Source organism: Manis javanica, chromosome 3, assembly GCF_040802235.1.
Source record: "Manis javanica isolate MJ-LG chromosome 3, MJ_LKY, whole genome shotgun sequence".
NCBI lineage: Eukaryota > Metazoa > Chordata > Mammalia > Pholidota > Manidae > Manis > Manis javanica.
In genome coordinates, this window is record NC_133158.1 from 204,249,270 (window position 1) to 204,275,326 (window position 26,057).

Genomic DNA, 26,057 nt, shown 5'->3' on the forward strand with positions numbered 1-26,057 from the left:
AGCAGACACATTGTTCTAAGTAACATACATCGGCAAGAGTTTAAAAAATACATGAACCATATTGTACTTTATAGTTGGGTGGTTCTTGTGTTGATGACATCACTACAGTAGTAATTTTCTTGCTCAAATCTTTTGAGATGTTGAATGGATATTCTCCTAGGCTTCTATTTAGCTGCCAGTCTCACAATGTCATTGTTTTAAAGGGTCAACAAGAAAACAGACAAAGGTACTGATAGAGGCACTGGTGCCTGGGGATGCACACACCTCTGTGTGCCTTTCATGACCTGTTGTATTCACTGCCGGGTGTTCACTCGAGCACACAGCTCATATATAAGAAGGTAAATATTCATAGCGAGTAATGTACTACCTCCAAAGCAAAAAAGGGTTGGATGTGTGAACCCTTAGTGATCGGTGAATTATTGGTTTTGAAGTGGGAAATTTTTGTACAACCAAAGTCACCACTGAGCCTGTCTCAACTAACGGCCAATGGAAGCTCTTTGGGATCACAGTCCCCTGCAGCTCTTGCTTTCTTTCATCCTGGACATTATGAATAGGAGTGGACGTGCCACTTCCTTCACGACAAGATAGTCAATGACATCCAATTTCATGACTTAGTGGACTTGGTATTTTTCTTATGTGTAACATTGACTTGGAGTATTTTGAATGCTTCAGAGATGGAAAATGGTTTTAGGAAGTGTTATTTAGCGGGGGATCATAAGTATAAAGTAATACCCTTCTCAGAATAACAGAGTTATTCCAATAACAACCAAGTTACAGGGTAGGGGTGGGTGTATCAGAGTGTATCTGTTTGAGAGATGTATCCCTCTCAAGCATTATGCTTCCCACCCTCACCTGAAAGATGCACAAGTGCAGCTTTATGATCTGGTTTGTTTCCTTTCATTTTCTTCCTTCATTCTCTTTGTATATTTAGAAGGCAATCAAAAGGACATCCACATAATCTAGAATCTTAAATAGGGACTGTTAGGGCAAGGATAGTGTACTCCGTAATGTAGTAAATGGTCTATTGCATTTTCCCTGCCCCAGCCCTGGCATTAACCACTTCTCCAAGGAGCCTTAATTACCCTAACTGAAGAATGACATTTAAAAATCAAGATCTGCTTGCTAGGATGCTCACTGCTACAGGAAGATCATTGCTTATATGCTCCTTCTGACTGCAGACCAAAGAAATGAGTGTGTATGTGTTTACTAACCTATATACCTGCATTGTATCTAGATTTATTTTTGTACATATGTATGTACGTATATTTAGATTTATCTTGCTGTCATCTATCTTGGTACTGATACCTTCAATCTGATCCAACACCAAAATTTTAGCCTTATTATTTATACTTTCTTTCTCACACAGTAAAAACAATGATTCTCAATATCTAAAAATATATGTGCTTTTTTGTTCAACTCTAGCACACAGTTTAAAACAAGCTAAGTCATACAACTGTGAGAAACAAATTTGCCAACAAGGGGAAATTGTTTGGGTACTTAACATCTTTAGCTTTACAGTATTTTCCAAAGTTACTTACGGCATCTCCCTTCTCCCAACCCACTTTACTGTGGTTAGGAAATTCGTTTGTAATTTAGACAGATTTGTTTGTTGCAATCTGCATCCCCTGTTGGGTTCCCCCTACATCAGAGCTGACTGTTGTAATTTAATTTGTGCATGGTAAAATATGCTCTTTGAGGTATTTTGGTTTTTGAGTCCTGCATCCTATTGTACATTTCCTTATAGAAGACTTCCCTAATACCAAAATTCCTCCACATTTCCTGTTTATGGTCAACCATGTCTCCAACCCTTAAACCCTGAAAATACTGATGTTTTCCATTCCAATATTCTATCTTTTTCAGATTATCATATAAATGGTATCACAGACTATGAAACCTTGTGGATACGGCTTCTTTCACTTTAGTAGAATATATTTAATATTTCTCCAAGTTGTTGCATGAATAAATAGTTCTTTCAATAGCTAAAAAGCTGTGTGTTGTATGGGTGCACCACAATTTGTTTATTCATTCAGTTTAAAGGTCATTGTGTTGTTTCTAACTCTCAGCAATTGAGAATAAAGCTTCTATGAGCACTCATGTTAAGGGTTTTGAATGAAGAGAAGTTTCAATTTCTTTGGACAAATATCTAGGTGTAGGATTGCCAGGTTATATGGGTAAGGGTATGTTGTACTTTTTAAGAAACTGCCAAACTGTTTTCCCAAAGTGGCTGAATAATTCTGCATTCCAACCAACAGTTTTACATCAGTTTCTCACTGTAGTTTTACTTTGAGCTTCTTTATGTATATTGACATTGATAATTTTTCATATCCTAATTCCCATACCTTCGTTGGGAATGTCTGCTTATAATGCTTACCTTTTTTTTAATTTGGTGTTTTTTAATCTTACTGTCCTTCATATGTTTTAATTTAGATAAAAGTTCTTCATGAGAAATCTGATTTACAAATATTTTCTCTCATTCTGTGACCTCTTTTTTACATTCTATTAACAGTATTTTTCAGAAAGCAAATTTTTCAATTCTGACCAAGTCCAATTTATCTATTTCCTCTTTACAGATCATATTTGGCTGTCATGTCTAAAAATTCTGACTAACCCAAAGTCATGCAGATTTATTCCTATATTTTCATCCAAATATTCTATATACTTATATTTCTATTTAGGTCTAGAATCAATGTTGGGTTATTTTTTTGTATAAGGTATGAGAAACAGGTCAAGCTTAACTTTTCTTTTCATATAAATGGCGAGTTTTTATAGCACTTTTTCTTGGAAAAATTGTTCTTTCTCCATTTAATTGCTTTTATAATTTTGTCACAAAGTATGTCTGTATTCATGCGGATCTATAGCTATATTCTCTATTTTATTCCACTGATCTAATTTTTTTTAAATGTTGGTCAATACCGCACTCTCATTATACTATGGCTGCACAGTAATTCTTAAAAACAATTAGCAGTATTCCTCTGGTTTCGTTTTTAAAATTGTTTCAGCTGTTCTACGTCCTCTGCATTTCCATGAATATTTTAGAATCAAATTGTCCAAATCTATACAAAATATTGCTAGGATTGTGACTGGGATTGTGTTGAATCCACAGACCAATTAGGGGAGATTAAGAAATTCTGCAAAACTGGGAAATATTTATTCCTTGAACGGTTGGTGGAAATTTCCAGGGGAACTATGTGCCTTAAGTTCTCTTTGTTGACATATTTCTAGCTATGAATTCACATTCCTCAGTAGATATCAGGGTATTCATGTTACTTCCCTTTTTCTAGTTCTGATAGTTTTTGTCTTCAAGGAATTTAAATTGTCTTTTCTGTGGGCATAGAATTGTTCCTAGCATTCCTTCTGGTGTTGATGTCCTCAGCTATTTTCATATGAATATTTTGTATCTTCTGTTTTCCTTTGTCAGTCTGGCTACAGTTATATCAATTTTATTGTCAAAAAATAAACTTGTGATCTCATTTTAATTTTATCTTTCTAATTCTATTGATTTCTACTCATATTTATTACATCTTATTTTCTCCTTGCTTTGAGTGTAATTTTCTATCATTTTCCTAATTTCTTATAGTGAAAGCTTAAATTTTTGACTTGAAAACTTTCTTTTGTTTAAATACATGCATTTAATGCTATATATTTTAACTAAGAACTGAAAGAAACTGAAAATTGTAAATGGAAAATTTGCATAATGATGTAGATGGCTCACTTTGTTTCTCCTACATGATTTTAAGAAAAGTACGTATAGTCTTGAAAGCTGCTGGAATCAGTGATCAACTTCTTAATTTTGTACAGTATAAGCAATTTTAGATCAATAATATTTTAAGTATTATTCTTAAGATAGTATATGTATATAATAAATGGAAAAATATTAGAAATAGATCTGTGGATACCTGTAGGCTTAAAGCTTTAACTTTACAGCTCCCAAGTATTTCTAATTTTATATAAAAATAATTATTGAAAATGATAGTATCCCAAGGAACTCTGAGAAGAACAATCAAAAACCTAACCGGAGTTACAGGTGGAAGCTAATTATGATAATCAGGGAGAGGAGAGGAGGAATAGTATTAATAATAACTACTAATGATTTAAATATATATTCCATTAATCTTCACCATAACTCAGTGTACAAAGTATCTATACTGTAACTCCACAAAGTGTGAATTAGAAGAATTTAAGTAAATTGCTACATTGTCCAGTCAGGAACAAGGATTCCTTACTTTGTTACTAGAGTAACAAAGCCTTACTCCAGTGAGATATGTATGCTTATCACAAGGGAAATGGACAGAGAGTCCTGACTTTTAGTGGCCAGCTTTGTTTTTTTCAATGTCCAGATAAGGTAATTATCAGACATTTCCTGGTTACGTGCTACATGATACTTACTCCAATTTTTTGCTTACTTGAAAAATGTATGATTTTTTCCATGCCCTCTTCCTCTAATCAGGAACATGGTAAACCATAGAGAAAAAAGATGCCTTAGTTATAGGTTAGATAGCTAGACAAATAGGAGGGATTTAAGACAATGGCATAAAGCATTGACAACTTCATGGAGTTCGTAGGAATAATTAAAAAGAGAGAATTCTTAATTCCTCCCTGAAGGGTCCTTAAAAGACCAAGGTATAGCATGGAATTGTTACAGTTTGAGTTCTCTCTCCTTGGTTCTGGTCCCCACCAAAACAAAGAATTGAAAGGCAGAGAGAGCAGCAAAGCAGAATGTAAGTTTTATTTGAATACACTCCAAGGGAGGAGTGGGCCAGAGTCAAGGTGGACAAAGGCACGCTGCTTACTGTGAGGTTTCTTTTATGGGGTTTTTGGCAGGGCAGAGAAGTCCTTGACTGACATTCTTTTGCCCTGGGGGCTCGATCTGATTGGAGGATTGAAGTCATGGGCTGATTTCTGACATTTTTTATCTGGGGAAATTTTTGTTATCTGGGGAGTGCTTGTACTCTGATGTTTTTATCTGAGGAGTGTCTGTGTCCTTCAAGTCACTCTTGGTCTCTGTGGTTTTATTTAATTAATCCTCTGAGCTATCTCTGGCTCTCTGGCTTTATCTGATTAACTCTTTTCCTGTAGGTTGGTCAGCCCCACCCTCTTTTCATCCTGCTCATATCTGTCTTTCTGCCAATCAAAATCATCACCATAGCATCATTCTTTAACATAGAGCCTACTGGCAGGGGTATAAGCAGACCAAACAAAAAGAGAAGGTGTGTATTTACTTGATTACAAATCAAAGATTGAATAATTCAGGCCTATGTAAAATAAAAAGTATAAAGATAAGACTTTATAATTCATAGTCAAAATGATTGTTAGTTTGTTGCAATTTTCATTGTTCATAGTTCTTTGGGAATGAAATACAGAATGAGAAATTCAATAAACGGGTAATGAAGTGAATCAGAACAAAGGATTTCAGTAAAAGATAAGGAGCAATTTAAATCTTTAGAGTTTTTCTTGAGTGAATATCAAACACATTGTTAATTTAAATTCCTGACTACATAAGTCAATGTATTATTAAATAATGTATATTTTACTTAGCATGTATTTTTGGAAAACACCAAAATAATTTTTTCAGGTAGTGAAATTAAACTTGGGCTATTTATTGGAAATGAAAACATATATGCCTTTACTCTATTTTTACACTGCCCGTTTAACTCCATAGGGCTAGTTCCCAGAGGTCTGGTTTTAGTCAGCTCGAGCTGCTCTGAGAAAATGCCATGGACTGGGTGGCTTGAGCAGACAATTAATTTCTCACAGTTTTAAAAATTGGGAAGTCTAAGATCAAGGTGCCAGCAGACTCAGGGTCTGGTGAGAACCCTTTACTGGCTTCTCACTGTGTCTCCTTATGGCAGAGACTCAGCGCTGGTCTCTTCCCCTTACGGTAAGGACAGTAATCCCATTGTGGACCCCATCCTCATGACCTCATCTAAACCTAATTACCTTCCAAAGGCCTCTCCTCCAACTACCATCACACTGGAGATTAAGAGTTTCATATATTAATTTAGGGTGGACATAAACATTTGACCACAAGCAATCTCATGACCTATTACTCTTAGCCAATTAATATTCATATGTCACTTCCACTCACAAAATCCATAGAAATTAAAAACAGCTACGAGTGTGCAGGGTAAAAGTTTTGAACATTTCCTCTTAATTTAAGCTTTCCTCCCTCACCTGTTCCTGCCAGCCTCAAGCCAAAAACCTATACTAGTAAAAAGGACAAGATTAATGTTTTTATCCTTCTGCGGGTCATTCCCTCATAGTGAGAGTGGTCTGACTGAGGCTTCCAATACCTCCAGAATTAGGGAAGAGTGAGTATGTGGTAAAAAAAAATCAGGAAGGTATTTGGGCTTATTTAACAGGTATTTCAGTCACATAGCTCTGATGCTTTCTGGCCATAAAAGTTATCTGAGACCACTGTAGGTCTGTAGCACACCTCTCACTGCCAAGAATCTTCTCCAAAAGTTTATTTATCACTCAGTTCTTAGAGTTGTATTGCTCCCTCATGAAGAAAGATTTGGAGCCCAATCACTCCAAAATTACTTACAACTCACTCCTCCAGCTTTGTGGCTCTTAACCAGTCTGTGGTGAACACTGATACATGTATATCCATACAAACTCGGAGAGTGCAATACATTCGTGGAGTCAGACACTCTAGCAGAGCCTCCCTCCGCACTTATGGCAGTGAGTTGGCCATGTGGTCTCAGCTGCAGCCCTTCTCCAGTGCAAGCCCGCTGTGCTCCCCAAACTCCACGGACTTAATGGACTTATAAGCAAATTCTCTAGGTGGGCTCCTTGATGATGGTATCACCACCTTTAGCCTCAGTTCTTCATGCAGGGCCTAAGTCTCATAGAATACCATCACTGCTACCCAAATAAATCTAATCTATAATTTTAAATAGGGCCTCTTCAATTCCTCCAGGTTGGTGAATGGCTAAGTGTTGTAAAACTGGTTTCTAGAATTATCTTGCAGACCCCACTAGGTGGCTTCTCCTTCACTTTGGAATGTAGAAGCATTTGGCATCTACAGTTTTGTAGAACCTCAGTGAAATCTGAATCATAAACGGCCAAAGTTAAAACCCTATTATAGTATTATATGAACAACTTGACTGTTTGCCACTATTTCTCCTACTATTTTTCTCTCAAATGAGTATTTCTACCAACTCCCTACTTTCAGAAAGAGGACTGATGTATATTTGCAACCCATAACTTATTCCTATACAACTCCCCATGTTTATTTGGCAGAAATTTTCTCTTTAATATAAAGACACTATATGAATGTTGATGGAGTTTAGTCCTTTCAACTTATGTCCTCAATTTCCATTAATTATCTAAGTACTAGTATTGCTTTAACTCTTACTCTGTCCATCTCTGTAGCTACTAAGATTTTTTTTAATTAAGAAGAGAGATGTAAAAACATTCTAAATGCTACTTGGAGCAGAAAATGGAATTGTACCTGAACACGTTATGAAAAATTTAGGCACATTATCAATGTTTCAAAGTGTAGAAATAACACTTAAGTGTTTTAAGTATTTTAAGTGTTTTAAATATTACTTTAAAAAGATAGCATAAGACTTGGTTCCCCCTTTCAGTGGATGACTATCATTTTCTGAATCTATCTTGGTATCATTACGTGGTGTGGCATATGGTTGACAGATTACTTTGAAGACTTTCTGAAAAGGCGTATGGGGTGGGAGGAGAGAACACCTTACCATATACTTTGATGACCAGCAATATTTTTTGAATTATCCTTTCTTCCTAAAAATGTCATGACTTCTGAGATATGTATTTCATAATGAGATCACTGATCAATTGCTATTTGTCAGAACATTGATCAACTTTTGCAAATGGAAGTATAATAAAATTTAAATCCTGTCCTTACCTAACCAGGTACTCTTGAGAAATTAAAAATTATCTTCAAATACTTCAAACATTTTAAAATCATTTTGGCTGTAAAGTTGACTAAGATACCTCGCCTATCTTGGATTCATTACTACAGTGCCATCAATGTATTTCATTAAAGCAGAAAGCTGTGAGCTGATAGGAAGCCAGTTGAGATGGAATGTCCTCTTTTGGCTCCTTCATCTCCAGGGCAAATTGAGGCTAAATGTACAACAAATGTCTGTAAGGAAAACTTCTGATAGTGAATGCCTTCCACTTTTATTATGATACCATATTTTTTTCTTCAGTACAATTTTTCTTGAGATTTGTACATCTTCACTCACTGAATAGAATAGAAAGGTTATTCAGGACATTTATTTAAAAGAGTGCAAGACAAAAATTCCCCTAAACAAACTGGCCATTACTCTAACTCTTTAATATATGTTGTATGTCCATCAAGATTAATTTTGAAATTTTTAAATTCTGGTTTACATTTCCTTTAAAGTAGAAACAGAAAAGTTCTTTATCATAAAAGCTAAACAACTTATTTATGGATTACCTGGCTAGAATCAACCATTATTATAAAGGCAAAATCTGTTGGGACTGCAGCATCCAATTTTCCAGTGTCCTAATGTTTCAGTGCCTAAAATAAGCACATTGTCAGACAAAAGGGACTGTTATTTTTCCCACTAACATCTCAAGAACATATAATTTGCTAGATAACATCTTTTTGATTTTTGTTATTGAAAGCTAAAGAATCTTTAATCACCAGGAAGCTATTTCTATTTGTGAAATAGGTTACTGTACATTGAGAATGCTAGTTACCAGCCCCTCTAAAAACAGCAATTAGAAAAAGTTGCTGACATTTTAGAATCACCATTCACCGAACAGCTATCATCATTTTATAGAAATTGTTCTAATAAATCCATGCAATGCATTTCTTCACATGTTAAATGTCATCAAATCTCTACCTAGAGTGTGAAATTCAGGTCTGCAGTGTTCCTTGAGTATAAAATCACTTACAGCCTATATTGAATTGGCTTTTCATTTAACCTTTAAAAAAATTAAGTTACTATATGCTTTGTGTTCTCTAGATTGCATTACATGCATTAGGATTTTTTTAACAATTTACAAAAGACATAAATAAGCATGAAAGAAGCATTAATTTTTTGAAATAGGAGAATAATAACCAATAGAGAGTACGAAAGAAGAGCACAGAGAGATAAGACATAATGAAAAAGCATGGGGTTTGAAGCCAGAACACTGTTACTCTGGGCTGCCAATTATGAAGCCAATGGCATTGTATAATATTGAGGCATCATTTGTATATGTAACAGAAATAAGAACGCTTACCTTGCCTGATACAGCCTTGTCAATAACTTCAAATTAAATAAAGAATATAAAGGGGCTATTTAAGTAGTAAAGTAGCTATACAAATAGTAAGAAGAAATGTGGCTACTTCGCCTCTAGAACTTCACATGGCTTGCATAATATACTCACATGTTATTTTATTGGAACATGGGTATGTTCATTAGTTCTGAATGTTACTTCAGATCTCTTTAAATAATGTATTATTGATGAAAATAAGAAGGGTTCTATGACACCTTATTATTAGACCATTCATAAGGAAGGTTGAGTAATATTTTTAGATCTGCTCCAAGATGATTTTTACCCTCAAAGATAAGAAAATAGCATGATAGACTTGAAGATATCTCCTCTCTAGTGTGGTACAATATGCAAAGAAGACAATTTACCAAGTAATATGTAATATACGATTCCACCTGGAAAAATATATGTAAAGATGTGAAAAGCACAAGGAGAATACTTGGTATGTGTTTCCCTTTATTACAGCCATTAAAATATTTAACAATAATTTGTAGACAATGAGGTGATAATTTTTTAATCTTTTTTGTCAGATATTTCCTTAGTTTGCCAAGTCAATTATATTGAGTATATATTAATTTAATAATAAAAAATTCCCATTTGTATTTCTTCTCTATGTGGAATGGAGTCTAGCAATTAAGAGCATAGGCTTTGGAATAAGACAGATCTGGGTTTGAATCTGAGCACCATTACTTACTATGTGAACTGGGGACAGAAATTAACCTCTCTAAATTTCTAAACTTCTAATTTATAATTATCAAAGTGGTAATCATCTTTTTATAACTCTCATTAGTTGGTATCAATCACATGAAATTCTTCTATGATTTTTTACACCATTACACCTATTCTATTTCTGTGTCTCAATGATACTCTATTTACTAATAGAACTATAATCATTCCAAAGTATACCATTTATTTATCCAGACAGTGTTACTTCCAATTTCCTCTCCATATCCTATCAAATGCTAATTCCCTGAAAATACCACCAAAAAAATCCCAAGTGATGAGATAAATCTGAGGGGCAGCTTTGTCTTGACAGTCTTAATTAAATCTCAGAGAACAGAGGGAACAGCAGGGTATTTATGAGGTCTAGAGGTTTGGTTTAAGTTCTGTCTTTTGATGAGGGGGTTAGGGGCTTCACTGGATTGGGAAAATTTGTGACATAAGGGTTTAGGTTTGGAGTGTCCTAGAGATAAGGATTTCAAGATGAATGTATTAATTTTCTATTGCTACTGTAACAAAGTACTGCAGAGTTAGTGGTTTAAAATCATACAAAGATATTCTCTTACAATTCTGGAGGTCAGAAGTCTAAACTAGGCAAAAGTTAAAGTGTCAGTAGAGCTGAAACCTTCTGGAGGCCCCAGGGAAGAAATGGTTTCCTTGCATTTTCTACTACTAGAAGCTGCCCACATTCCTTGGGCCAGGTCCCCTTGCTCCATCCTCAAAGCAAGCTTATAGCCTCTTGCTTTCAACATCATGTTGCCTTCTTCTGTAGGCAAATCTCTCTCTGCCCCACTTTTATAAGAACATTTAGGACTATATTTGTGGCCTACCCAAATAATCCAAGATAATCTGTCTCAAAACTCTTAATCACATATGCAAAGTCCTTTTTGCCATATAACATTCATAGGTTTCAGAGATTAGGAATTAGATATCTGGAGCCTTGAAAGTAAGTAGCCATTCCATGCTATCGATTTTACTCTAATTAAGGTAAATTTAGTTAGTCGTCTTCTATTACATATTAAGATGAAATTAATAGTACCTGTTACTAAGATAAAGTTATTTTCAATCACAGCTTCCTAAGAAATTGTTTCCTTAAAGAGTAAAGTCATATGACTGTCTTGTATCTTAATTATAACAGGCTGTGTACGTGAATTCAGTTCTCTGTCTCTTCCTTGAACTCCTTGACCTTGATATTTGTTTACTAAATTGTAAGGAATTTATAACAACTAGTTTAGTGATTGATTCATATTTGTCAACACTTCTGCATCAACTTGAAAAAATAATATAAGCCTATCATAATATCATTAGCTGTGGTAGTCATCAGATCATTGAACTTAATTTTCATTAATATGTACATATATTTTATCAAGCATAAACCAAATATGACATAAGCTGAAGTCATACTGTCCCTTAAGATTCCAATTAAATTCACAAAAGCCCTTATCCCAGTGATTCTGTCTCCCTGAAGTTTCTTGTCTGAGGCTAGCAAAACAGAATAAAGATGAATTCCGGTTCTCTTACTCACTTCAAGCTATGTTTCCATTTCTTGCAATGAGTTTAGGGAACATTCAGCCAGCCCATGTGTGCTTTTAGAGTTTTGTTTTTACCTGTAAGATTGTTTGCAAATAAAATTTTTTTCTTTCAAAGATTAAAAAAAAAATCCCCAATAGTACAGGCTGTTTAATTTTAAATCAATTACAGCTATTATGGAAAGGGCACCAACCCTGAAGTTAAATTTGGACTCGAGTGCTGGCTTCATGACACACTATCTGCAGGGCTTTAAACAACTTCGGCCTCATAGTGTCCTCGGCTGTGAAATGAGATTAATATTCTCAGTCTCACAAGACTGCTGAGGTCATTATCAAGGAAATGCAGGTGACGATGCTGAGAGCACACATGCTTATGTGAACAATGAATTTTAAAAAACAGCTGGGTAAACTAGAGGTGTCTCTCATGTACATGTATTTTTATATTTTATAAACATTCTTAGAGCCCAGTTATATCTAAGGCATTACCCTACATGTGTTGAAAAGCAAGAAAAGAAATGTACCTGCCCTCCAGAAGTTAAAAATTTAGAGGAAAAGACAAATACAAAAAAAAAAAAATGCAAGGCCATGTACAATAGAAATGCAAAATAAATAATAACATGATGAAATCTGAAGAGACTTCACATAATAGGTGCAATTTGAACTGAGTCTGGAGTTTGGATGGAATACAACTATGTATGCAGAACAATTAGAAAAAGAAAGATTTTTTTAATCTATACCCAAGAAGTATGCGGCCTGTTACTATTAAGCAGTCCACTGACAAGTATGAATAAAACCCAAAGACTGAGACTAGAGTTTAGAGCAACTTGGAGATTCTGCACAAAATCACTTATCCCAGTTTTCTTTCCCTGCACCTATCCCTCTGTGTACAAATTATATTTGCAGTATTCCTCCAAGTCAATGATATTGCACATGGTAAAAGGTCGGGGACCATCAACTTCAACAAAATGTGGAGGAGTGATGTTCACCACTGTTTTCTCTTTTATCATCAGAATAAAAGGAAAAAAATTAGAATTAGCCTCTTCAGATCCCCCCAAATAAAGTATCTGCAACTTTCTCTGCCTAAGCTACTGAATCAGATATGTCTGAGTTACATTAACTTTAAATAAAGACACTCTTTTTAAATTTCATATTTTTTATTATTATTATAGAGGAAAGTTGATTGCTTTGAAATTAATTCTAATAAATGAGAGAAAAATTCCATTATGGTATAATGATGATATTAGAAACTGGCACTATTCTTCCTACAAGATGACTACTAACCAGGGATCAGTAAGAAAAATATTTTTCCAGAAGTTGGAATAGGGTTAGCCAAACCCCCAGTTAGTTTTTTAACCCATGCTTTTTGTGACGTATCAGCTAAGTGAAGTCTGGTTTACTGGAGACACAGGGTAATGAAACACTATGCAATTTACTGGCAAATTTTAATTTTTTAATTTGATTTTTAGAAACTGTCCCCAGTTTCACTAATTCACAGTGAATGTCTCAACAAAAAAAAAAAAAAAAAAGTTAGCCACCTATATTATTCTTCCTATCACTAGCCCTTGCTTTGTTTATTGGAAATGTCAAATCCATCATTTACTGATAAATATTCAAATAGCTCTAAGCAAGTCTGAAATAGTTGACCCTAAAATGATATTTGAACAATTGGTATAATAGTGTATCTTCCCAAAAATACTCTTTTAACAATGCACCAGACTGTTAAATATATAAATGTATGTTGTATTCTTCCAATTTTTAGCAGGAGTAAATCACATCACTGATCACAGTCTTTGTCTTACCAGTTAAGTGTTAAGCTTCTTGTGAGTAGGGACTGACTCACCCCGGTGCAGTTCTGCCATTGTGTAAGGGTTAGGGACTGCTTGCTGTAAAGCTATAAACAAAAAAAGAAAGAAAATGCATAGTTAGCCTTTTTAGCATTGGATACTAAATGGCTGAGCCTTCAAAAAGATTAAATAGAAATCTAAGTCCCTCTCTTTGGCTGAAATGATTATGTGGAATATCACCCAATGATCAGTCTCCTAGTGATCCAGCCACATTTCTATTTTGGGGAAGAAACTATTGTAACTCTGCAGGTTCTTCTTATCACCTTGATTTATGCTGTGCTCTCAGTTCCTGAAAAATCCTTTAGACCAGTCTGAGGGTGAAGTGATTGTAATGTGATTTCTTTATCAGAGTGGGGGAATTGAATGGTACTAGTGTGTTCTGTCTATCCTAATAAGGCACACTAATGAGTGGGGAGCTCTTACCTGAATTATTCAGAATACAGCCAGTGAGTCACTGGCAAGAAGGTCTTAAGCCTTATAAAATATATTCTATACTATAGAGGATTTCTCCCTCAGAAATCCATATATGATGTGGAGGGAGATTTTTAGAGATTTGCTTGAAAGGCAAAAAAAAATGTGTATATATAAATACATACATATATATATATGCATGTATGTATTCTTTTAAGTGAGAAGGAAACAGTTGTGAAAATACTATTGAAATGTGTAATGACACCTTTATGGTACATGTTACTATTTATTTGCAGAAAGAGATCATATCACGAAGTAACATTACTGTTTGTGATTTTCTGTATTTCTCTGTATTTTATGTCATTCTAAACTGAATATGTCATTCCAAACAGAATAATATTTGTGCAAATAATCAACAATGACAGAAACTCTGCTAGCTGGAAATATTTAGTATCTGTATGATTGTTTTTATATCTAATTAGGAGTAGCTTTATTTTTATCTAATGTTTTCTTAGAAAAATTATATATAGCAGTGATATAATAAGAGACATATAATAGTTATATAACATTATATATATAATTATATATATGATAAGATACATATTTTTTCCATAATGTATAAGAATCTATCTCTTAGGTCTTTTGCTCTCTTAGTTTCAAGCGTTTAGTTCTATTTAGATTTGTGATAAGGAAATCAGGTGAGAAATAACATGATACAGTGAAAAGGGAACCAGTACTGTCGGACCATAAACTCTCAGAAGTGAGGCAGAATCTCCCGAAGAATGGTGAGATTTCCAAGCAACGCATTTTCACTTGCCGAAACATAAGAATCTGCCTCAAATAAAATCTCTTCAAGAAGCCTTTCCTTGAACTCTTCTCTGTTTTACACTTGAAGATTATGTCTTCCCTCCAAATTCTGTAGTATTTTGCTAGATATTTATGATACAACTTCCCATCTTCTGCCTTGAACCATTGTGTATATGTCTACAGTAGTAACATAACTAATGATGATATGTAGCACAACCTATTATATTTTTAGTTGCTTAATTTTCTTCAAAGATGGCTTAGTAAAAAGAAGATATGATAAGCTAATATATGTAACGCCAAGATCAATTAATATTTAAGATACCTTAAATTATGTAGCAAATATCTGCATAAAAATAGGAAATTATATTATCTTACCTGTGAACCCAAAATAGCTTTCTAATTATGCAATGTAAGACTACATTTATTTATTTTTTTTATTTTTAATAAGGAATCATTAATATACACTCTTATGAAGGTTTCACATGAAAAACAATGGGGTTACTACATTCACCCATATTATCGAGTTCCCCCCATTCCCCATTGCAGTCACTGTCCATCAGTGTAGTAAGATGCCACAGTATCACTGCTTCTCTTCTCTGTGCTACACTGTCTTCCCCGTGATCCCCCCACACCATGTGTACTAATCATAATGCTCCTCAGTCCCCTTCTCCCTCCCTCTCCAGTCACCCTCCCCCACCCTTCCTGTTTGGTAACTGCTAGTCCCTTCCTGAAGTTTGTGCGTCTGCTGCTGTTTTGTTCCTTCAGTTTTGCTTCACTGTTATACTCCACAAATGAGGGGAATCATTTGGTATTTGTTAAGACCTATATTTAAATTCTATAAAACTACAACCTGTGTGAGCTGCAATTATACCAATATACAGATATTTTTCAAGCTAACGGTCTCACTCTTGATGATAATATCAAAGTCAATTCCAAAATTTGATTAAAAATAATATATTATCAGTGCACTAAATAGTTGGAAGTTAAAAATTGAGAACATTTGCTGTGCTACTCAGTTAAATTTCAGTTTTAATCTTTTAGGATATTCAAGATCATATTCTCAAGCTATAGATTACATACTAAAAGCATTTTCTTTATTTTGCATATAATCTGTTTCCCCTTGAACATGCTCTTTTCATGCAGGTGCATTCTCTGTGAGTTGTGTAATTTTCCATCCTCCACTTTCATCTCCTGCTAAGAAGACACCCTCTCTAAAATCTATGTCAGCTGAAGTCTCTTTGGATCAGTAACATCTTGGCATTGCTTCCAAGCCCCCTAAAATATAAGGGTAATCAGAGGAGGGCAAGGGTGTTCCTGACTGACATCAGATGATTAGGAAATAATTATCTTTTATTGGATTGTCTAGTAAGTGATTTAAATGAAAATTTGCATATAAATTTTAAGTCCAATCATAACATTATATAGTAAAACTAAATTCCAGTTGTGTGAATTTTAAAAACTGAGGGTCAGTTCCTAAAACTGATGTCATTATATCACATTTAGACAAATTTCCACTTAATTTTGTGAAGAAATACATGTAATCAAAATTCTTACATTCTATTGAAGACATTGAAAAGGCTATATCAGCAAAAACTTCAAATCATATGTAGCATCATCAATAAAAATAATACTATACAATCTATGGCTTTGAGGAGCTAGAGTTTGGAGAAGCAGGCAGGCATATAAGCTACAGTGGTGTGGGGGGGGTATACACATTAAATTACCTCAAATACCCTGATTATGGGATGTGAAGCCAAATTCTCCCTCAGACTTCAAATTCTTAACATCTATGCTGTCACAATGTTTTCCTCATGAGCCTCTATGACTACATGTTATTTCTTTTTTCACCCAGACTCAACCCAAGTAACTCATCCTTTTCCCTACTTTCTGCAAAATAAAATAAATCCACGTAAAATACCTTTAACAAATATTAATGAAAAGTTGTTAATAGCAGGGAGAAATCACAGAGAGTAATTCTCCCTCACTATCCATTCTTGGTACTTGTCATATCTCTTCCCAAATGGTTTCCTAGAAATCCAAATATTCTTCCTTCATTTGTGAGAACAGTTGCATCTCCAAATTTGCACAACGACTCACAGTAAGGTTCATTCTCCACAAAACAAAGAGAGCCCACTTAGTAGGACTCATTATTCTTAGAAACCTGGTAGAACTAGAAACAAGCATTTTCTGCTGACGTGCTCTCACGCTCTACAGGATGTGCTACAGTCTGGTCCATGATTGATTGGCGGCACCAGGCAGAGAGCAGACAATGCTACTAGAGATATCAGGAGGGCTCCCTGTAAAAGATGGCACTGGAGCTAAGTCTTAAAGTTAAATTTTGAATAGATGTTCACCAGAATCATAAGAGGGAGGAAACTCCAAACACATGGAACAGAAAGAAAAAATGCCACAGAAGTCCCTTTTGCCTGAAGTATATGGCTGTGTGTGTCACAGTGTAGGAAGAGAGATTAAGGAGAGGGAAAATAGGATATGAACCCACACAGACAGTAAAGGACCAAATCATGAAGAATATTGGGATTGAATCCCACAAGTCACCAATATCCCAGTCCCAGGAATAAGCTGCAGAAGGCACCAAAAATACTACGATTAATACTAATGGGCCAAAGGATGAATGTCTTTTTATATTCTGTGTAATTCATGTTTTGCCGTATAATATGATTTTCCCACTTAATTTTATTACAATACATTCTGCTGAGCAGGCAAGAAAGGTTTGTCATTAAGGCTAGCAGATGGTGATGTGTTCATAAACCTAGATGTCGCCAGAGATGTTCCTTTCATGTGAAAATCATCCACCCTGTGGGCCAGACAGAAAATAAAGATTGAGAAGCATTGCTTTGACACTGAGGGTTTTAGGAATGGAAAAGCAAGTGATGTGTTTGATCTTCTAGAAGGCTTGTTCCAGAGTGAAAACAAACTGGACCTACTTAGCACGTTATTGAGGATAACCCAAGGGGAAAATTGTAAAGGTTTCTATGAAGGCAGCTGTAACAGAAACTAAAAGGACCATAGGACAGCTGCTGAGGTAGGACCACCGGCATAAGGCTGAAAGGCGTATCAGTTGTGGAAGCACAAAGAGAAGGACTTTGTCAGCCCATTCTGTAGTGTCACCTGTGCTTAAAGCCATGAAGCCACTTCAGAACAGGTCCTGTCAGCTGTGAGGCAGAGGACCTTAGGGAGGCTGAAGACCTTTCGGGGAGTTTGGGGCATTTGGGTCTGAGCCAATGGAAATCCGAGGCCCAATGCCCCAGCAGAGAGTCATTTCTGGCTCAAGAGAAGGGCCCTATGGAAAGAGAATCCCAGGATTTCTGCAGAATTTCCTCTCCAGGTTCTAAAAGTCCTACGTTAGCTATAGATCTAATAATATCAGCTACACTAAAACTAAGGTATTTCAATGATGCTGACTTATTCATGGAAACCTATACTGAAGCAAGCATCCAGTCCATTTACCAACTCAAGTGGCCAGCATTTCAAAGGCTAAAAGTCTCAAGGCTCAGGTTGTCAACATGAGGGTGACTCAAAAGCCACATGAGAAAAGGATTAAAATGTGGGTAGTCTGAGAGCACTGAATTTGGAGGAATATGGTTTTATGGACCCAGGCCCCTGGATTTGCTATGAATAAATAAAACTAATGCATTTATCAATGTACCTATTGCTATGAGACAATGAAAATAATTTTATCAACTTCATAAGCACAATATATATGATTTTTTGTCTGGCTGTACTCGGTTCCAGATAATAACTCTGAAATATTTCTGTTAAAGAAATTCATTATTTACTCAGGGAGTAATTCTAGAAACAACTTTTACATAGTGAGTTTATGAGGAAGTTTATTCTGTCCTGTAAAAAGGAAGCATTTTTTATTCCTCTGCAAAAACCTAAATTCACAAATGACTGGAAGCAAGCATTATATTTTGATTACCTTGTGGTAGGAGTTCAAACTGAAATGACAGGCATTAGATGTATTTTGCTTTAGACAAATGATATTATTTCTAAATCTGTCAATTTTAAAAGCAAGAAAAATAATTTTACAATATATACATTATTTTTCATGTCACATTGGAAAGTGCCCACTTATTCAAAATTGCAATTTGTTCTGAGATGTGAAAAAAATTAGGAACATCTCCATAAGAAAGGACACTGCTTTAAAAAGTTTATATGCTGAAAAACATTCGAAACAACAGTCTTTGACTCTTCAAAAGATTAAACTCAGTTAACTTGAAACACAGTTACTAGCTAAGTTACATTCAGTTAACCCAGCAATCTGTAATGATTGAGAATGTACTATTTGTCTCAATTCAGGGCTGTATTATATCTCAATGGGTTCTGAATTAGCCACCCTGAAAGAAACCTGGTAGGACTCTCTGTTTCATCCCTTATATTGCTATAGTGTTACTACTGGAACTCAGATCAGATTACCTCACACTTCTGCTTAAAAACCTTCCTTTAGTAACCATGTCTTTGCCACCCTTCACCTCTATCTTTAACCTCTCATGTAAAACGACCGTCAAGCTTCTTATACTCCAATTTCCCAGCTGTTACCTGCTTATTTATGCACTTGCTCACACATGTGGTTGAGAAAAATACCCTCTCAGCTGGGATTATCTTCCTTCCCTGGACCTTCTTCTGCAGGCGAATTATTTTTTATGTCTGGTTTATTTGTCTTTGTTCTGTTTCCCTAACGCAAAACAATAAAGTTGATAAATATAATGATTAAAAGAATCTTCATGTTAATTCATATATGTTCTGCATTTGTAAAAACAAGTTTAATCATATTAATTATATATAAAGCCAGGTCATTCTGCCAAAAATCTCATGAAAGAAATTTTTCAGAAATTATTAAGTCGCAACACTAGTAAATGAGAAGAGTTTAAATAGAAGTCTCCCTACACAGAAAATCCTGGTAAAATTTGATGTGTCTTCTGAAGACAAGGGGCATACAATATAATCAGAAGGATAAGAAATGAAATCATAGAACAACTACTTGGTACAGTAATATAAAACAATACTATTTAGGACATCATCAAATTTCCAATTTCAAGAATGAGTAGCAAGTACATACTAATATAAATAGAAAAGCAGTAAGTGCTAAGGAGTTAGTCAAACAATTGCTCAGCACAGATTGACTTTTATCAAAGAGACTGGTATTAGGTGTTAAGGAATGTACGAAGTATGACTGAGCACAAAAATTGGGAAAAAATCTAAAGGACAAGTCAAATTACCATAAAACAGATGAACATATGCTATAGAAACAGTGTAGTCATTTGAAAAAAGTTTTATGGATGAAAGCAAGTAACCAATTAGTTTTTTCAAAGAATTGTTTAATTGATGGGACAAAGTTAAAACTGGCAACTGACTATTTCAATAGACCTAACTAGTCAGTTCGGACAAAACGATCATTATAACGATTGGTGGTTTGAAGTGGCTGGTAGCAGGAGGGGGTTATCAGGAGATGGTGGTCAAAAGGTACAAACTTCCAGTTATCAAGTTAATAAGTCCTGCGGGCCTAATATGCAGCCTGGGGACTCTAGTGAATAATACTGTACTATATGCTTGAAAGTTGCTAAGAAAGTAAATCTTAAGTATTCTTAACAGATAAAAAAAGGAAAATACAGGAGGTGATGCATGTGCTAACTAACCTTATTGTGCTGACCATTTCGCAATATAAACAGGTATTAAATCATCACACTGTACACCTTAAACTTACCCAATGTTATATATACATCACTTATATCTCAAACAAGCTAGAAAATCAATCATTTTTAAGACAAAGTCAGTATTCTAATGACAAAATAAGTAAAAGGAACATTAAGTATGTGCCTTACGCAGAGTGTCTGACTTGAGCGTCACTGTAGCATAGTAACTGGCACAGAAATGAATATAATGATTTAATATGCAATATAAACAGACATGAATGACAAATGCTTACTAGAAAAATGGTGTTTTGTGAATTACTAAGCTTTCTTTTTTACTTTTAGTTTTGAATTTATTTCCAGAACATTTTTAGTATTATTTTAAGGCCAATGACAAGGAGATAATAATTGTAAGTGGCAAAGAAGATAAGAACTGTAAAAAAAGAAATAGTATTTTTTACATTATACTGTAAAAATACATTGCACTAGTAATTTATACAAAGATTAAAAACAACCGTGAAGAAAAGCTTTGTGGGCTTTTTTCTTTTACCTACAGATTGTCTGATAAATCACTAAACATTTCTAACTATCCTTATGTATAAATTTCAAAAATGTTTGTTTTGCATAAAGATATATAGTTTCATTTTATAGCACTTACTCCAGTAGAAATTCCAGGGGATCCTAGTCTGGCCCGTAATGAAATGTTTTATGGTAGACATTTGTGCCGTCTGTGTTTGAAAGTGCCTAAATAACCTACACATATTGAACAGTATGTCTTATTATTTTCAAATACATTTTCTCTTTTATATTTTAAATCAGCCCTGGGGCTGACAGCACTCAGCAAGATTAATCTCACCAAGGCAATACATGGTGCTGTCCATGCAAGACTCATCCAAACATGCCTTCTCACTCCTAAAACAGGAAAAATAAGTATTTCCTTCCCATGCCTCAAAAATATTTAATTTTCCCAAAGAAAATACTGAGACAGACCTACACAGACAAAAAGTATTTACTACAAGGCAGTGACAAGTAGAAGAAAAAAAAATTTCTTTATATTAAAAATATGGTTGTTTTTTCAAAAGTTTAAAGCTTATATTCCTCTGGGATTATAAGATTCAAAAGAAAATGTTTGAGGTGAGGAAATTCAGTCTGGAAATTTACATTAGAATATATCGGAACTTAATTTAATAAATAAAAAAAGAATCAGTGTATTTTCCTAATAGAATCTCACCCAGTGGGACTGGTTAATGAAAAAGGGAGATAAAACTCACGTTGTCTCCTAATATATAACTTGCAGAATTGAGGACTGGCTCAAGAGAATTTAGTTTCTAGATTACCTCCAATAAACTTGAGATATCAGAACTGGACATTGGTCTGTAAATGCATAGGCCCTTTAATAATGTAAGGTACATAGTATTCTCTTACTTTAATTCCATATACCTGTTCATATAAAAATTTAAGGAGAACATGGTGGTGACTCTAAGTGTGCAAATAGGGCCATATAACAATTATCATATGGTGTCCAGTCCACTTCAAGTACACAGTTGCATGTTTATTAATGTCAGTCAAATGGAATCCACACTGAATCTAATTCTTAGTTTTAACTTAAGTGAACAATACTTTTAATCCTCCAAAAATCTTTTTATAAATATGGTGGTATCAGTATATGTGTATTTCTTAGACTAGAAATTACAGTCCAGTCTTCTTCTAATCTATTTTCTACCATATAACAATGGACACTGGTAAGTGTCATCTTCAGCAAAGATGAGTTGCTGCAGAAGAGCTCAGAGAATGTCTAAATGCCTGGGGCTGGGTAGGCCCATATGCTGTGAGAAGGCATTTTTTTTCCCAATGTTTCTGGGCACACTGGCAACAGACCCTTAATACATTTTGATGGAGAGCTCTCTTGTGTTGAGTGGGATCGAACAGTGCCTAGTCCTGGTTCGCTCAGTCTAAAATCATAAACCATGTGGATTCAAAGCCTAACTTAAAAGTTCTGCCATATTATTCCTGGCAAAAGAGACAATTTAAACGGAATGTCAGTCAGGTTTTCATGCTTTTCTCTGCAGCTAAAAAAAAAAATCTCTGCCCTATCTACACCACGTAGATTTTTATGAATCCCATAATCAAATTCAAATATTTCCATCTTCTCTAATATGACTTTAGGTCCCTAATGTGTAAAAAAAGCTGTGGTGGCCACTTCTAATTCACAGGAACCCTTCAATCGTTCTCTTTTCAGTTTCTATAAAATAGTCTCCATTCCCTAGGAAAAAGCTTACTATTTATTAAGAAGATACCTATTTCTTACATGTTTCTACTATTGGTTCTTGTATCTCAATTTCCTAGATGAATCATAGGTGCCAATATAGTAGAGGCCAATGGATAACAAAAAAACTCAATAAAATTTGATCTTTGCAATTAACATACAATGAGCACATTTGTGTAACAGACTTGTTTGTCTTAGAGTAATTTGAACATATAGAATGTAATTTTTTTATTTATCTGAAAAAAAGTGTTGCAACCTCCCATGTGAATTACTGCAATCTCTTTCTCACTGACTCTTCCTACCAGGTTCAAGGAACCATCTTCCCAGCTCCCAATTTCAACCCCATAATGGATGCTGAGATGCTAGGGGGAGCTCTCCAAGGATTTGGTAAGCCTGAAAAAGTCTATCATTTTTTATTGTAAAAAGACTGTTTTAATAGTGTAATGGGGTGTAAACAGCTGATGTCTAACATAAACCAAACACAGATTAAAACAAAAAGCTAGGCAAAAGAACTAGAATAAGAAGAAAAATAATAGAAAAGGACAGTAACAGTGTACAGATTTACCTCTCAATTGTAAATATGATCTTGTTGATCCTGTTTATGCTTTAAATCTTAAATGTCTCATCACTAACTACTAAATGAAATCCACAATCAAGAATCTTAATCTAGGATAAGACATCCTTCTTTGTCCTTGTTTTCTAGCCTGTTTCTTTTGCTACTTCCACTCCCAGCCAAGTCACACTTTCTGCCATTTCCTGAAATGCACCTGCATTTCCACATCTCTGAAACTGACCCAATAACCCCCCTTCCTAGAATGCTATTTTCTTCTCCTGTCTCCTGGGCATCCAAATTCTCTTTATCAAGTTGATCTTAAGATGAGCCTTCTTCTCTGAGTCCTTCCTTGGGCACTGCAGGCTCACCAGCTGTACCAACCCCAAGCACTCCACGTCTGTGCTCTGTCACTGAGCCTATTGTCACTGTGTTTCTTGTCCTTCTGTCTCACTCGCTGGAGGGTCTGTGAGCAACCAGAGCATGGAGTCTGGCCTAAAGGTTCTTAATAGATGGACGTTCAATGAATGAAACTGTAATTTAGAAAAGGCATATGGAAAGAAGGGAGAAAATTGAGTTCTTGTGAAAAAATTAAACCTTTAAGATAAGATAAAGAGCTTTTAAACATCCACAAGTCTTCCTTAAGTAAACACTGTTTTAAGGAGACTTCTGGTGAGCCCTAAGACAAACATTGACACATAAAGGAAATGCTTAGACAAAATAAGCAGAGCCTTTCATAAGAAAGCAAGCTCTTAACATTAAAAGCAAGCTCGCCTTTAAGAGAACTATACTGGTGTTTGCGTGTGCACATGTACACATGCACACATGCATGTTCATCTTTATGTTTTATTCACTAGCAGAACCCCAAGGAAAGCAATAAAGGACTTTAAGTATGCTCTCTAAAGTCTACTGCAGCACTTTGCAATGCTCTCATGCCTTTTAAAATACCAATCACCACTAGAAAAATATAGAGACAAGGTAACAAAAAGTTACGGATTCATTTTTTTCTTCAGGAGAATAATTTTTGCTTTAGAACTATAGATCAGAGCAATCCATTCACTAGAAAAGTTTTTCTTTGCTCGTTTCAATTTTCCTGTTACAGCAATTTTAGGGTCAGCATATATTCATTTTGACCATCGTAATTTTTTGCTTGTCAGTATTTTAGGCTGAAGAATTTCAGGAGCATTTGGTTTTGACTGCATAAGTGTCCACTCTAACATACCAGAACAAGAATGCAGATAAAAATGCTTTAAAGGTCATCCATCATGTTGGCCCCACAAAGTGCAATTGAAAGGGATAATTGCTAATGTTTTCCTTGGCTACTATGGTTTTCTCCCCCGGTTTTAATGAGATATAACCAAAATATAACATTATGCAAGTTTAAGGAGTACAGCATCATGATTGGATGCATGTATATATTGTGAAATGTTTGCCACAATAACATTAGTTAACATATCTCTTACCTCACATAATTACCATTTTTGTTCTTCTTACAGTGAGAACAGTAAAGACTTACTCTCAACAACTTTCAAGCATGCAATACAGCATTGTTAACTATAGTTACCAAGCTGCACATTAGACTCCCAGGACTTATTCCTCTGATAAGTGAAAGTTTGTACCCCTCAACCACCATCTCCCCATTTCTCCCATCCCCAACCCCCAATTGTTTCTATGAGTTCTGCTTATTTAGATTCCATAACAGAATAATATATGATACTAGCCTTTCTCTGTGTGACTCATTTCACATTAACATAATGACCTCAGGATTCATCCATGTATTCACAAGTTGCAGGATTTCCTTCTTTTTTTAATGGCTCAATAATATTCCACTATATATATATATATATGATTAATATGTATAACATATATCACATTTTCTTTTCTTTATCCATTCATCTGTCAGTGGATACTTCAGTGGTTTCCAGGTCTTGGCTATTGTGAGTAATGCTACAGTGAACATGGGGGGTTTGGGGGCAAATAAACCTTTGAAGCTGAAATCAGTCAAAGGGAAAATAAATTGGGAGTCAAAGCAAAAGGGATAATTGCTTACAAGCAGTTATCTACTCCTTGTCTCCCATGTCTCTCATGACCTAGCTGCAAAGAGGCCCCAACAAACTTCTTCAGTCTGTTTCTGTTAGTCAGAAAAAAAGAATTATCTAGAACTTCCTATCCTAATGAAATAGGACAAAAAAAAAAAAAAAACAAAATCAATGATTCTAAAGAAGAAATCAAATTCTTATATTTTGCAGAGGATATTACATGGCTCAACTAAATTGATTAAGAATTATTAAAAATTATGAGTTCAACTATCTTTCTATATTCAAAATAAAAATAAAATTCAAAATAATTTATTTACTTAAGGAATTAGGTATTAAGAAACAAAATTAAGATAATTTGAAGTATCCATAGAAATGCAAACCTGAATTTTAACAAAATTAAGTCTTGTCATTTGCAAAAACTCTATAAATCTCTACTAGATATTTTAGAAAAGAAAACAATAATTTTGCAACAATACACCATGTTAATGACAGAAAGACTTTTCTAAATTGATTCCTAATTGTACAGTTATTTTAATTCAAAACTTTTGACATTTTCAAGATTCACCTAAAATTATTCTGAAGTATCTCTGTAAGGATAAATGAGCAAGAATTTCTATGCACACTTTGAAAAATGAAGAGTAATTCAGAGACGTAGGCTTTGGATAGTCTCAATTGAACAACAACAAAACAAAAGATATAATAATCACATGTCTGTGATGAAGATAAAAATAACAATGGATACAACTGAAAAACTTTCTATTTGATATAAAAAATATGTTCATTGAGGAATGCCCACCAGACAGTTTGCAGAGTCCAACAGAACCACTTAATGTTCTTTGAGTCCAGGGCTTTAGCTGGGCAATACCTAGGGCACCATGGTGCTCCACACCTTTTCCTGGAGGCTACCCTCCTTTTCACAAACCATACATTTATGTCTTTGGAGCTGATTTTTCACCTCCCCCACCTTCATTTTACA

The 26,057-nt window shown here is 34.8% G+C and overlaps 1 protein-coding gene and 1 long non-coding RNA gene across 3 annotated transcripts in view; one reads left to right on the top strand and one right to left on the bottom strand.

Annotated features, from left to right (window-relative positions):
* Positions 1-26,057, bottom strand: part of LOC108384742 (uncharacterized) — a 98,653-nt gene that overhangs the window by 17,071 nt on the left and 55,525 nt on the right. The window contains exon 4 of the long non-coding RNA XR_005063024.2: positions 13,313-13,404. This is a non-coding gene — a long non-coding RNA (uncharacterized lncRNA). The remainder of the gene's footprint in view (positions 1-13,312; positions 13,405-26,057) is intronic.
* The window catches only part of ANXA10 (annexin A10), an 81,966-nt gene that overhangs the window by 6,254 nt on the left and 49,655 nt on the right, over positions 1-26,057 (top strand). For both annotated transcript variants that reach the window (XM_037024737.2, XM_037024736.2), the window contains one exon: positions 22,798-22,879. In XM_037024737.2, the coding sequence (XP_036880632.2) occupies positions 22,840-22,879 (40 nt within the window). In that variant the 5' untranslated portion in view covers positions 22,798-22,839. The remainder of the gene's footprint in view (positions 1-22,797; positions 22,880-26,057) is intronic.